Genomic DNA, 14,060 nt, shown 5'->3' with positions numbered 1-14,060 from the left:
CTCCTGAGTGCAGCAGAAATGCTGAGGGTTCCTGACATCCAAGAACACTCCCCAGGGAAGATGGGGGGAGCTGTCAAAACCCCCAAGCCTCTCACAGTGCCTTCTGCCACCTCAGTTCCTCAGCACGGGGAGTGCAGATGCTGACAGGCCCTTCTGCGTTAGGAGCGGTTCCATCTGACACAGTCAAACGCCAGCACTGGCCCCTGCCCCCACCCTTCCCAGGAACCCACTGCTGCAGAGCAGGGCTGACTCCTCGGCAGCCAGCAGGCAGAGGCCCTGCTCCTCACGCCACATTCAGCCAGCACCCACCAGAGCTCCAGCCCCGCAGCTGAGGAAGGATTCCTGGAAAATGCAAAGGGGGGGTGTGCAGCAGGGGCAGGGGCTGTGGGAAATGGCTTTGATTTTGCTCAGAGAAGTCTCCCCTAACTTCTTGTGTTTTCCTCCTCCAACAGGTCCCCATGCCCAGAGGGACCAAATGTCCAACAGCAGCTCCATCACCCAGTTCCTCCTCCTGGCCTTCTCAGCCACACGGGAGCTGCAGCTCTTGCACTTCTGGCTCTTCCTGGGCACCTACCTTGCTGCCCTGCTGGGCAACGGCCTCACCATCACCGCCATAGCCTGCGACCACCGCCTGCACACCCCCATGTACTTCTTCCTCCTCAACCTCTCCCTCCTCGACCTGGGCTCCATCTCCACCACTCTCCCCATAGCCATGGCCAATTCCCTCTGGGACACCAGGGACATCTCCTATGCAGGATGTGATGCACGGCTCTTTTTCTTTCTCTTCTTGATTTCAACAGTGTTTTGTCTTCTCACTGTCATGGCCTACGACCACTACATTGCCATCTGCCAACCCCTGCACTACGGGACCCTCCTGGGCAGCAGAGCTTGTGTCCACATGGCAGCAGCTGCCTGGGCCAGTGGGTTTCTCAATGCCCTCCTGCACACAGCCAATACATTGTCACTACCCCTCTGCCAAGGCAATGCTGTGGACCAGATCTTCTGTGAAATCCCCCAGATCCTCAAGCACTCCTGCTCACACTCCTTCCTCAAGGAGGTTGGGTTTGTTGCGGTTAGTGTCTGTTTTGCATTTGAGTGTTTTGTTTTCATTGTGGTGTCCTATGTGGAGATCTTCAGGGCCATTCTGAGGATCCCCTCTAAGCAGGGACGGCACAAAGCCTTTTCCACGTGCCTCCCTCACCTGGCCGTGGTCTCCCTGTTTCTCGGCACTGGCATATTTGCCTACATGAAGCTCCCCTCCATCTGCTCCCCAGCTCTAGATCTGGTGGTGGCAGTGCTGTACTCAGTGGTGCATCCAGCAGTGAACCCCCTCATCTACAGCATGAGGAACCGGGAGCTCAAGGATGCCCTATGGAAATTGGCCCAGTAGACTCTGTTTCACCGACAATAACCTGCCTCCCCTTCTCTATACATTCCCCAGAGTTTATCTTAGGCCACGACTCTGATTTTTTCTCTTGTGATAATCCTGCTTATGCATAATTTTCTGGGATTATAGTACTTGTCTTAAGGCTTGATCCTGTTGTGTCTGACTCTTGTCCAACACTGTGTCAGATGTAGCATACCCAATAGCAGCTCTTCAATTAAAGGGTATCTCCCAGGTGCAGTGCCTGAAGGCTGGGCTCTTCCTCCAAAGTTGCTCCCAAGAAAATGTCCAAGGAATTGGTCTTTTAAGGAGTCTGTTCTCCTTTTGTTCTCAATGGTTTGGGAGTTAAGCTCATGGTACCACTGGGTTCCACTGGACCAAATGGTCTGGATTTAAGAGCTCTCTTCTTAGTGTCCAATGGCAGGGGAGATGGTCCATGAGCTCCCATTAGCTTCTCAGGTTTATTCATCTATGACAAGACCGATGGCATATACCAGAGTTTCTGGAAATGACTTTGGAGGGGTGAGGAGAGGAGAGGATGGGGACTCACCCCGTGCCCTGGGGTTGCAATGAATGGAGACTCAGAAGGTGAAACACCCTCCAAGGTGAAGTCCCCCAAAAGTAAAGCACCAAATCGATGTATCCATGGACAAGGACTCTGCAGTGCCATGGAAGTGAGTGGGGACCCAGCAGGCAGAGGGAGGGGAGACTGGAGAGATGCAGGAGGTGCCGGAGGAGGCCCAGGGCCAGGACTGTCGTGCTGTCGTGGGGAGTGGGGCTGGTGGGAGCAGAGGAGGGGGCAAATTCAGTCAGGGCTGGGCATCACCTGCAATATGAATTCAGGAGAGGCAGCGAGTGAGTAGCCTCCATTTCCTCGTGGCCTTGGGGCCAGCACCATCCCTGGGGCTGATGGGGAGGCTGAGCTCCCTGTCTGCCCCCCAGCAGCTGCTGTGCCCCTCAGAGGGGCTGGGGCCGTGGGGTGAGTGCCCAGAGCTCTGCAGCACCCTGCGGTGGGCACTGCCGTGGGACCAGCCCAGGCTGGGCTGCTCTGCTGGGCTGGGCTGGGGAGAGGGCAGGGGTGGTGGGGAGAGCTGGGGAGGGGCTGGGCTGGGCTGGGAAGTGCCCGGGAGAGGAAAGCAGCAGTGTAGAGCTCAGCTGTGTGAGTGTGCAGGGTGGGGGCACACAGCAGGGTGCTCACAGTGCAGAGTCAGGCATCATGGAGAAGGAAGCAAGGTGCCAAAGGTGCAGAAGGGAGAGGCCCAGTCTGTGCCATGTTCCCTGGACACCCCGGGGAAGCTGTCCTGGGAAAACCATCCCAGACCAGTCGCACACACTGGCCATTTCCATCTCTGGTTAGACACCCCAGCCCTGAGGAGGGACCTTTGCTGCATGGTCACCTCTGTCCTCCTCTGGGGCTCAGTAATACCCAACTCCACTGCCATTATTAATAAACAGGGAACCAGTTTCCTACTGACACTTCTTACACACAAGTCCCAGAGCTCTTGCCACAGCTGGTCTCTCAGCCAAGCCCCTTCTCAGACAGCCCCAGCTTGATCAGGTGCTCATGGCCTTGTCTCAACAAACATTGAAAATCTCCATTGATTGAGATCCCACCAACTGGCCTGGGTCCTTGCCCCAGTGGTTGGCTTTGTAGTATTTCTCAAAAACTCAGCTCTCTCAGCCTCTCTTTGGCCAAAATGTGCTCCAGGCCCCAACCATCCTTCTGGCCTCTGCAGGACTCGCTCCAGTCTGTCAGGGTCTTTCTTGTGCTGGGGAGCCCCAAACTGGACGCAGCAGTCCAGATGCGGTCCTGTGGTGGGTTAGCCTTGGCCAGCAGCCAGACACCCACCCAGCTGCTCACTCCCTCACTCCCCTAACTCAATAGGTCAAAGGGAGCAAATAAACCAGAAATGTCATGGGGGAAGGTAAAGTCAAGGAGATCAGTTACCAATAATGTAACAGGTTAGATGGCGGTTTGTTTGTGGGTCAGCTTCTAAATGGGCCACCTAGTCCTCTGCTCACCTGGACCTGGTACTCCCAAAGGAGGAAGAGCTGGTCAGGGATGTGAAGACCAGTGTCAGACTTGGCCATAGTGACCATGAAATTGTGGTCTGCCAGATGCCCAGGGACATGGGGAAGGAGAGTAGCAGAGAGCAGACCCTGCACATCAGGAAATGAGAATTTGGCCTAGTGAGGGCACTGGCAGGTGGGTCCAATATGGCAGTGTCAGGGCCCTGAGAGCATCCATAGGCCTTCATGGCCCTGAGCAGCATCACCTGGGGCCTCCACCTGCATCTCTGTCCATGGGCACAGGAGACCACTGAAGCCCAGGCCTGAGGTTCAGCCCCAGCTTGACCTAAGCTGTAGGTGTTCGGGTCTCCAGACACAGCCATAGACACAGCCTTGCCTGGCCATGGACCTTATTGATTCGGACTTGCAGAGTCACTCCCCAGCTTGAGTCTTTATGGGGTGTCCAATGAAATGACACCATCGCCCTCCAGGTGCCAGACCCCACCTGATTCACAGAGGCCTAGGGCCTTTCTGCTGCCTTTCCTCCCGTCACTTGGTCAGGTTTTGGGAGGAGAGGAGGGAAAAGCAGGTGAGGTTTCTGGGTGCCAATGATTGAGATGGGGGAGCAGAGCCCTCACATGTGAAACGATCTAAAGGCTATGCTAGTTCACAAGTGTTCTCTTCAGCTCCTTTCTCGGAGGCCTTAAGTCTTCAGCAGGAACCTGGAAATGCTGAGGCCCCTCCACCTCCCTCTCCTTTAGCAATTAAGTTGATAGCACCCAAGCCAGACGTTTCCTTTCAATCCTGTTTCCAGCCTAAAGCATCCCATGGTCTGGAGAGATGCCAGGAAACTTGCAGAAGAACCACACTCCTCTGCACAAGAAGGTGGATGTTCCCAGGAATCTCAGGAGGCCTGGCGTACCCCTAGTTGTGCTCAGGGAGCTGCTCAAAGGCCTCGTCTCCATTTCTGTAATGGTGGCCTAGATGCCTGGTTCCTGTGTAAACTCTCTTGGTGGGTGCTGATATTTACTGAGCAACCTGGTCTGACTCAGAGCTGGCCCTGCTTGGAGCTGGACATTGGACTACAGAGCACCTGAGCTCCCTTCCACCCTGAACTGTCCTAGGAGCACATGATGTAGAGACCCTCACCTCCAGCTTCATCTCTTCTCATAGGGCACGTGGTCAAAGCACAGGCTCATGAAAGGACTTGTGGGAAAGAGACTGCTGGGGGTCTCTAGTCCAGCCTCCAGGCTGGCTGTGACTCTGTGGAGCAAAGAAGAGCTCCAAACGTGGAGTTCACAGCAAGGCTCAGCCTAGGCCATTTTATTTTCCCTAAGGCTCAGCCTAAAGCTCCCAAGAGGCAATTTGTGGCTGTTGCCTCTGTCATATCATTGGCCACTGCAGAAAAGAGCTTGGTTCCATCATCTCACCAGGTAGCTGTAGGCTCTTACTAGGTTGCCCCATGGCTCCTTTAGCAGCCTAGAGAGGCCCAGTTCCCTCAGACTCTCCTCACAGCTCCTGCTTTAGGCCCCTAGCTCCATCTTGGCAGACCTCCTCCGCACCCTCTCCAGTTTCTCCACTTTCCTTTTGAAATGGGAGGCCCACTGGCTCCTATGGCATTGTCCTGGTGCCCAGGCCCTTCTCCTCAGGGCACTCCTTAGCTGGCCAGCTCTCTACCCATGCTGCTGCATGGAGTTGTTGTGCAGCTTGCGTGTTGAGATCAAAACAGATAATAGGCGAAAGAAAAAAGGTAAAACCAAACATAAACCAAAACCAACAGGCGACACAAAGGCAATCACTTACCACCTCCCACAAGCAGACGGACGCCCAGCCAGTCTCCCAGCAACAGACACCTTCAACGACAAAAAACTCCTCCTCCTTCTTCCTCTGCCACAGCTTTTGTTGCTGAGCGTGACATCTTATGGTCTGGAATATCCCTCTGGTTAGTCGGGGTCAGCTGTCCTGCCTGTGCCCCCCAACAACTTCTCGCCCACCCCCAGCCTACTCACTGGGAGGGAGCAGAGTCAGACACAGGGAAGCCCTTGACGCTGTGCAAACACTGTTCAGCAACAGCCAAAACACTGGTGTGTTATCAACACTGGTTTAGGCACAAATGCCAAAGACAGTGCCACAAAGGAAGTTAACCCCATCCCAGCCAGACCAGTACACTTGAACCAGGGGCCCAGAAATGGACACAACAGTGTACTGGTGGTCTAATTAGTGATGACCACGGAGACAATCATCTCCCTCTCTTTCTTCATGAGCTCCTCTTTAAACACTCTAGGACACCGCTGGCCTTCTTTGCCTCTAGGTCGCACTGGCTCTTGTGGATCGCTGCTGGATCGTGGTTTGCTTTCTGTCCTCCAGCACCACCAGGGCCTTTTCTGCAGAGCTCCTCCCCAGCCAGGCAGTTCCCAGCCCCTGCCACTGCAGGCTGTCAGTCTGTCCCAGGTGCAGGACCTGGCCTTTGTCCTTCTTCTCTCTCATGAAGTTCTTGAGAGGACAGTCCTTCCGTCTGTCAGGTTTCTCTGAATGGCATCCCAAGGCACAGGAATGGTCCTCCCAACATAGTGCCATCTACAACCGTGGGGAGACTTGCCTCCTCTGGGTCATGGATACAGGTGTTAAACTGCACAGGGCTCAGCAGAGTCCCCTCTGCTGCCCCACAATGCCCCAGTATGTCCCACTGGCCTCCAGGTAGGTTATGACCCCTTCACCACTGCTCTCTCAGCCTCATCATCCAACTGGTGGGTTACCCATCTGTTTGTCTACCCATCCAGACTGGAATGGCCTAACTTGGGTACAAGAATATTGAGGGAGACCATGCCAAAAGTCTTGCTGAAGTGGAGGTCAATGACATCCACTCTTCTCCCCTCCTGCACAAATGGAATTACTTCATCATGAAAGCAATCAGGCTCGCGAGGCATGATTTACCCTTGCAAAGTCCACGCTGATGCTCTTCTCTTTCAGATGCCCAGGAATGTCACCCACAAAGAGCCATTCAATGGCTCACTCCTCATCAAAGTGAGCTCATGCGGCCTGTGGTTCCCTGGGTTGCACTTTTGGCCTCTTGCAAAGATGGGTGCAACGTTGGTTTGTCCTCACTCACAAGAGACCTCTACCAATTCCGTGGCCTTTTAAAAGGGCTATGCAAGGAAAGATTGATCTTGCCCTGTAACTTCATTACCACTGTTCTGCCTGTTATACGGTGTATTCAGTTTCTCTGTTCTTTCCTATACTTCCACCTGTCATGATGCAATGGCCATTTCTAAAATCATCTTTTCAGATGAAGACTGTCTAGACAAAGGCCCTTTCCATTATTCTCCACTTTTCTCCTCCCCTTAGTCTTTCTTCATTCCGATACCTCTCACCTATGCAGCTGCTTTGAGCTTCAGGGAGTTAAAAGCTTGCCTATCCTTCAGTAGTCTCATTGTCTCTTTAGCCAAGTCTTTCATTAGGTTCCATTCTATCTTTTTGTATCTGTCTATCGAAACCATTTCTGATGAGATTATCCCTTGGAGAGAGGCAACCTCATTAGAGGCAGCTTGTACTTAGCATATGGTTACAGAGTGCGCTTTATTGTTTATGGAGACTGATCATGCTTTAATTTTCTTTCCTTACAAATAGGAAAAGATCTTCTGTGCCTATGTGCAGCCAGTTTTCTGAGGAGAGCAGGTGGGAGATGGTGCCATGGAGCTGTAACACCCAGCTGCAGAGATCAGTGGAGAAGTCTGATGCAAGGAAGAGTGATGTAAGTCCCAGATGGCCAATGAGAGAAATGGTGAGGTTTGGGAGGTGAGGAGGAAAGTTCTCCATACAGAGTCAGACCTCAAGGGACTGCTTATCCTGCCTGTCCAGACCTCCTGGATCACTGTCACTTGGAGAATGCTTCTATCAATTCTTCCCTAAATTGAAAAGATCATTTTTATTAGATCCACTTTGAAATTTTCATTTTTAACTACTCTGTGAAACCTCTCTAATTAGTTGTACAAGTCTTGAAGACTTGAAGAAAATTACATGGCTTGTTAGGGCTTTCTGTATTTTAATGATTCCCATGGTGTATTTGGTGCTGAGTCCCTGAACCTCAGCTATTGAGAGAAGATTGAAGAAACTACTCAAGAAGTCAGAAGTAAAACTCAAAGTGTCTTGAAGCATTAATGGGCCCCGCTGAGGACCATTACTGACAAAGCCTCCCCATGGCCTCCTTAGAGCAGATCATTGGAGGCCATGATTGCAGGTAGGCAAAGGCACTGTGCAGGTGGCTGTAATGCTGAGAAAACCCTTGCTTTATTTTAGGAAGCAGAAAGGCCAAGCCCTCACCCCCAGCCCAGGCCCTGGGAAGGCAGATCCTGTCCCTCACGCGTGGCTCAGGGCTCTTCTTGGGGGCAGTTGGATGTGGGGGTGAGCAATGCCAAGGGTAGGAAAATTCTATGGTTCCTCCTGGCCTCCCCAAGAAGGGGCAAGGAAGAAATGAAGTCCAGGGCCTCAAAAAAAAGTTCCTCCCTGTAGGCCTTGGTGGCAGAGGCAACTGCCTTAGCCAAGGGGACAAAGACCTCAGTCCTGTTGAGCCTTTTGGCCTTGACAGAGCCCTCAGCCATCTCTACTGCAGGCTGTCCTACACTGTCCCATGCCTGCACCTCTTGTCCTTCAGGCTGTAGACACCCATCTTGCTTTCCCACTTAGCTCTCCCCCCAGCATTTCTAGACCTTCATTGATGTCTCTCCACCCTCACTGGCTTCTCCTTGAAACACAAAGCCATGGGCTGATCCAGACTCCCTCTGGGTGACCTCTTACACCACAAGGCTACCCTTTGAGTGAGAGTTCTTTCACCTCACCTCCAGTCTAAACCTTCCAAGATGCACTTTGTGGAAGTTGCCTTCCCTTTGCCAAGAAAGGCTCCATTATCTCGGAAACCACCCGTCAAGAGGTTGCAGGCTAGTACTGGAGAGCCCTGAGCCTCTACTTCACCAGGCTAAAGAACCCCAGGTCTCTCGGCCTCTCCACAGAGGCCTCAAACCCCATCCTGGAAGATCTCTTCTAGAACCTCTCCAGTTCCCCCCATTCCTCCACACCTAGGCACACTAGTCCAGATGTGGCTACAGCAGTGCTGAGTCAAGGGTGATGATAACTCCCTTGCCTGGGTGGCCACGGTCCTCCTAATGCAGCCCCATGTGCAGGTGGCCTTACTAACTTTGAGCATGTGCCACTGGCTCTGATGGCATCCCTTGGAACGCCAGCCCCTTCTCCGCAGGGTCACTGCTGAGCTGTTCAGGTCCCAGCCTGCCCTCGTCTATGGGTTTACTCCTCACACCTGCCGCTTCCATGGTGTGTGATGAGAGGGACAGGCCGGAAAGTCAGGGGAGGGGGATGCAGCAGACAGGGGCAGTTGCAATGAGCCTGTCCAAAGGCAGGGAGATGAATGTAGCTGGGACAGTGGGGGTTGTTCCTGGAGGGGCACACGGAACGTCAGGGCTCGGGGAGGTGTCCACACCTGAGCTGGCCTCACGCACTCCTCACACACACAGGGCTGTTCAGAGACAGGAGCCCTTCCCTTGCACACGCACAGGCAGAGCACTGCAGCACTCACAGTGTCCCCCCGGCCTCCTGCTGCCATTCCCAGAGGCTGGCAGGCACCTCAGCCCTGCGCTGTGCCGCCCTGCTCTGCACTTCTCTGAGATGCCCCACAGCACGAGGCGTGGACACAGGGACCTGTTCAAGGAAGAACATCCCAGGGATGCATTCAGGTGGTTTCCCAGGGGACGTCACTCTCAACGTGAAGTCACCTCAAGACACTGTCTGTCCCACAGACCTCCATGGCACCCCCAGGAAGAGATGATGGCATTTGGGCTCACTTGGATTCGTATTACAACACGCACACAATGTGCATGCTTACATCTCGTCTGTACAATGCAAAGGTGGACTTCTGACCTCGTCATTCGGTGCCCCTCCATGGAGGGACAACCAACCTCTCTGAGCTGGGGTGAGAGGCCAGTGCTGGCAATGGAGGTTGTTACTGGCTGGTCCGTGACAATTGCCCTGGGGCAGCTTCCGCGGCGTGCCCAGCACACACGGGCACAGCCCCTGCTCTGCTGGTCCTTTATGTCTCTACCAGGAGCCTGGCTGTGCAAGGACACTGTGGTGTCCCCCCGCCCTGCGTCCTCACACACTTTCGAGGTTCAACTGGTGATTCCCTCCCTGGGACTCTTTCCAGCCCAGCCCAGCTCTTCCCCAGCTCTCCCCACCTCCCCGCTCTCACTCCAGCCCAGCCCAGCGGAGAAGCCCACTCTGGGCAGGCCCTGCAGAAGGAAATGGAGGAAAGGGAGGGCAGTGACAGTTTCTCTCTGGCGGGCATGCTCAGGATGTCCTGACGCCAGGCAGCCCGCAGCCCCCGGGCCAGGCCCGCTCCCAGCACAGCACAGAGTCCTGGCCCTGGGGCTCCCCAGGCAGCTCCTGCTGCCCCAGTGACAGGACAGCCTGCCCCAAGTTGGCACCTGCAGCAAAGGCTTTCTCTTTCTGTGCCTCCCTGCTCTTCTCCCGGGACATCCCATCTCCCCACAGAGCCTTTCCCCAGGTGAACACGTCTGCGCTGGCCTGGCCGGCCATTCCTGCACCCTCTCCCCAGGCTCCCCATAGCCCCCGAGCTGGGGGTGCTGCTCTGCAGAGCACGTGGGCTCTGGTGCTCAGGGCCACGGGGTGACTCTGTTGGGCTGTGCTGGTCAAGCTGGGAGCAGACCCAGCTGATCGTGGTCACAGCCGCTGACCACCTCCCACACAAGCTCTTATGTGGCCATGGAGGGTGCCCAGAGGTACCCTGCCTTATTCCAATGCTCTGAGATGTATTTGGGTGCCGCACTGGATCCAGCCTATGAAAGTCCACTGAGGGTAAAACGAATCACTCTCCAGACTCCTTTTCCTGTGCCTGCTGTGGCCCCTGGGGTGGCAGAGCTCTCGTTTGCTGGTTCACACCCAAATTTAGGATATTATCTCTGGGTGGCACCACGAAGGTCAGGCTCGTGTTCAGTGGCCTCCAGTCACTGCTGACTCCCTGGCACACGCTGTCCCTGCAGATCCCTGTGCTCTCCTGGCAGCTCCCAAGTCCCTCCAGAAAAACATTCACCTGCCATCAGCCCTGTCACATGTAGAGCCCCAGAAAGGTGAATTGGAGACCATCCGCCATCTGCATGGGCGCTGGCCACCAACAAGCCAAACCTGAACCAGCCCTAAGTCCCTAGAAGGCCATACTGGGACCCTCACCTCATCACATTGAGCCCATGGAGATACAAGCAAAGCAACGAGTCTCTTCAGAGTCTATTCCTTGGGCAGGTTCTTGAGAGAAACTTTGGAAGAAGACCTGAGCCTTCAGGCACTGTACCAAAGAGAACCCCTTTCATGGCTGAACTGCTGTTCTGGAGGCCAGCTTTGCCACAGAAGTGCCCGTTGCCTGTCCCTGCCTGCGGTCACAGGACTGCCACACCACAGGGCTGTGACCAAGCTGCCAGAGCAATCAGACCTTACACCAACACAAGGGCTCAGAAGGAGAGTGTGGAAATGGAAAAAGAGCAGCTCCAGAAAGACCAGGCGCTGGTGCTCCCTGGCAGTGCTGCTGTGCCGGGACTCTTTTCCCCTCCACCTCTGCACACAGGAACTGCCCTGCAGCAACAGAGAAGGTCTCAGGGGAAGGATTTCAGAGAAAAAAAGTGGCTACAGGGTCCTTAATTTTGTTTAAATGCACAGAGAGCACAGTTCCCCGTTTACTCAGTCTGTAACAGGTAGACAGTGAATTAGAAGTGGGATGAATAATAACATTTCGTTGTGCACAACATTATCACAAGAAAAATAAAGAAACTCCACTCCACTCCACCACCAAAATCTTTCGAAGGCAGGCTGGGGCTGTAATGAGTTACATTATGAATGCTATGCAGAGGAAAACAGGCAGTTTGTTGCTTCTGAAAAACATCCAGTCATCATTTTCCTCAGGGCATCGTTGAGCTCCTGGTTCCTCATGCTGTAGATGAGGGGGTTCAATGCTGGAGGCACCACCGAGTACAGAAAAGACACCATCAGGTTCAGGGATGGGGAGGAGATGGAGGGGGGCTTCAGGTGGGCAAATATGCCAGTGCTGACAAAGAGGGAGACCGCGGCCAGGTGAGGGAGGCACGTGGAAAAGGCTTTGTGCCGTCCCTGCTCAGAGGGGATCCTCAGCACGGCCCTGAAGATCTCCACATAGGACAGAACAATGAAAACAAAGCACCCGAAGACTAAACAGGCACTAACCATGAGAAGCCCAACCTGCCTGAGGTAGGAGTGTGAGCAGGAGAGCTTGAGGATCTGGGGGATTTCACAGAAGAACTGGCCCACAGCATTGCCGTGGCAGAGGGGTAGTGAAAATGTACTGGCCGTGTGCAGGAGAGAATGGAGAAACCCACTGGCCCAGGCAGCTGCTGCCATGTGGACACAAGCTCTGCTGCCCAGGAGGGTCCCGTAGTGCAGGGGTTGGCAGATGGCAATGTAGCGGTCGTAGGCCATGACAGTGAGAAGACACACTTCTGCTGAGATAAAAAAGAGAAAGAAAAAGAGCTGTGCAGCACATCCTGAGTACGAGATGTCCCTGGTGTCCCAGAGGGAATTGGCCATGGCTTTGGGAACAGTGGTGGAGATGGAGCCCAGGTCGAGGAGGGAGAGGTTGAGGAGGAAGAAGTACATGGGGGTGTGCAGGCGGTGGTCGCAGGCTATGGCGGTGATGATGAGGCCATTGCCCAGGAGGGCAGCCAGGTAGGTGCCCAGGAAGAGCCAGAAGTGCAAGAGCTGCAGCTCCCGCGTGTCTGCGAACTCCAGGAGGAGGAACTGGGTGATGGAGCTGCCGTTGGACATTTGGTCCCTCTGGGCATGGGGACCTGTGGGAGGAGGAAAACACAAGAAGTTAGGGGAGACTTCTCTGAGCAAAATCAAAGCCATTTCCCACAGCCCCTGCCCCTGCTGCACACCCCCCCTTTGCATTTTCCAGGAATCCTTCCTCAGCTCCGGGGCTGGAGCTCTGGTGGGTGCTGGCTGAATGTGGCGTGAGGAGCAGGGCCTCTGCCCGCTGGCTGCCGAGGAGTCAGCCCTGCTCTGCAGCAGTGGGTTCCTGGGAAGGGTGGGGGCAGGGGCCAGTGCTGGCGTTTGACTGTGTCAGATGGAACCGCTCCTAACGCAGAAGGGCCTGTCAGCATCTGCACTCCCCGTGCTGAGGAACTGAGGTGGCAGAAGGCACTGTGAGAGGCTTGGGGGTTTTGACAGCTCCCCCCATCTTCCCTGGGGAGTGTTCTTGGATGTCAGGAACCCTCAGCATTTCTGCTGCACTCAGGAGAACAGAGTGAGTCCTGCGAGGCAAGAGGATTGCCTGTGGCTCAGAGCGCAGTGGGGGAGCTGGTCTGTCCCCCGGTCTTGTTCCCAGCTGCCTTGGGCTTGCACCTTCCTGAGATGGAGGGCGATCACATTCTTATGTTCTGTTATGCAGCCAGACGCTGCTGAGAGCAGAGGGATCCAGTGCAGAGCACGAAATGTCTCACCCTTTCTCAAGGTCTCAGCACCCCACTTCTAGCCCAGGACACTTGTGGCTCATTTCACCAACCCCACAGCATCTCCTCAGCCAGAGAGTCTCTGCGTTTCTCCGTGGGGCTTTCAGAGAACACAACGGTGCTATGGGACAGCTTTGCATGCTGGAAGGCAGCTCACAGCTTGGAAGGACACCCCAAGGAGATAGCCAAGTGTCCGAATGTTGGCAGTTCAGGAAGAGAAAATTGACTCACTTCCCAGCCCCACAGGCTGCGTTGCCCACAGCCCCTCGGGTTAGAGGAAAGCTGGGACACTTGTTCCCATCGACACGTCTGCACGAATGGACAAACAAGATCAGTATGTGACTCTGCAGCTGTAACTCCCATCCCCAGAGAGCCTCACAGCAAGAACAAGAGAACAGTAACACAGACCAGTGGACAAAGAAGGAAAAAGACAGTGAGGGTCTGGCTGAGCGAGGCAAGGGCCGAGGCAGCCGGGCACTCAGGACAGCGTTGCCCTCACCCAGCTCTGCAGCCACCTCCCAGACAGTGATAATGCAGGACAGTTGCCCTCAGCCCGATTGCTGGTCAGTGGGAACTGGGGATGTGGCAGGAGGGATGCCCTTGGCCTCTTCTGCTGGTCTGCTGGACAGAGAGGTGACTCCCACCCTAGACCCCATGGCCGGGAGGGCCGAGGGCTGTGCTGGGTGGCAGAGATGAAGGGGGTTGCTGAGGGAAGGCATCTGCACTGCAGGGCTGGCCAGGAGGTGCCCATATCTCCCCTGCAACAGGGCTTCCATTAGCAGGTCCTTCCTTTCCTGCCCATCTCTCCTGCCTGGAGCTGTCCCTGCCAGGAGCTCTTGCTCTGGCCCCACGGCTCTTCCCTGCCAGTGCTCACAGACCCCATCTCAGCCCCTGGGTGCCCAGCGCTGCCCTGCAGCCTCTCCCTGTGCGCAGGGGGTAAAGAGCAGGTCCCACAACCCTGAAGAGACTGGAAAGGGGATGCTGGTGCTGTCTGTAGCCCCCAGAGCTAGAAACTGAACACACAGACTCAGGAAAGCTCCTTATCCAAACAGTCATCCCTCCTTTGACCTTCCAATTGAAAAGTGGCCTTGGAAATGTCCCACTGCCCA

General features: G+C 54.9%; 2 protein-coding genes across 2 annotated transcripts; one reads left to right on the top strand and one right to left on the bottom strand.

Moving 5' to 3' along the window:
* The first annotated feature begins 391 nt into the window (after positions 1-391).
* On the top strand, positions 392-1,390 carry LOC142076384 (olfactory receptor 14J1-like). The gene has a single exon (XM_075138688.1). It carries the CDS (start codon positions 392-394, stop codon positions 1,388-1,390), a length of 999 nt encoding a protein of 332 aa, XP_074994789.1.
* A 9,918-nt stretch (positions 1,391-11,308) lies between these two features.
* LOC142076389 (olfactory receptor 14J1-like) lies at positions 11,309-12,265 on the bottom strand. Its single transcript, XM_075138691.1, has one exon. The coding sequence runs from the start codon at positions 12,263-12,265 to the stop codon at positions 11,309-11,311; it is 957 nt and encodes a 318-aa protein (XP_074994792.1).
* Between the last annotated feature and the right edge of the window lie 1,795 nt (positions 12,266-14,060).

Source organism: Calonectris borealis, unplaced genomic scaffold, assembly GCF_964195595.1.
Source record: "Calonectris borealis unplaced genomic scaffold, bCalBor7.hap1.2 HAP1_SCAFFOLD_45, whole genome shotgun sequence".
Classification (NCBI taxonomy): Eukaryota; Metazoa; Chordata; class Aves; order Procellariiformes; family Procellariidae; genus Calonectris; species Calonectris borealis.
This window is presented reverse-complemented; position numbering and strand designations above follow the sequence as displayed.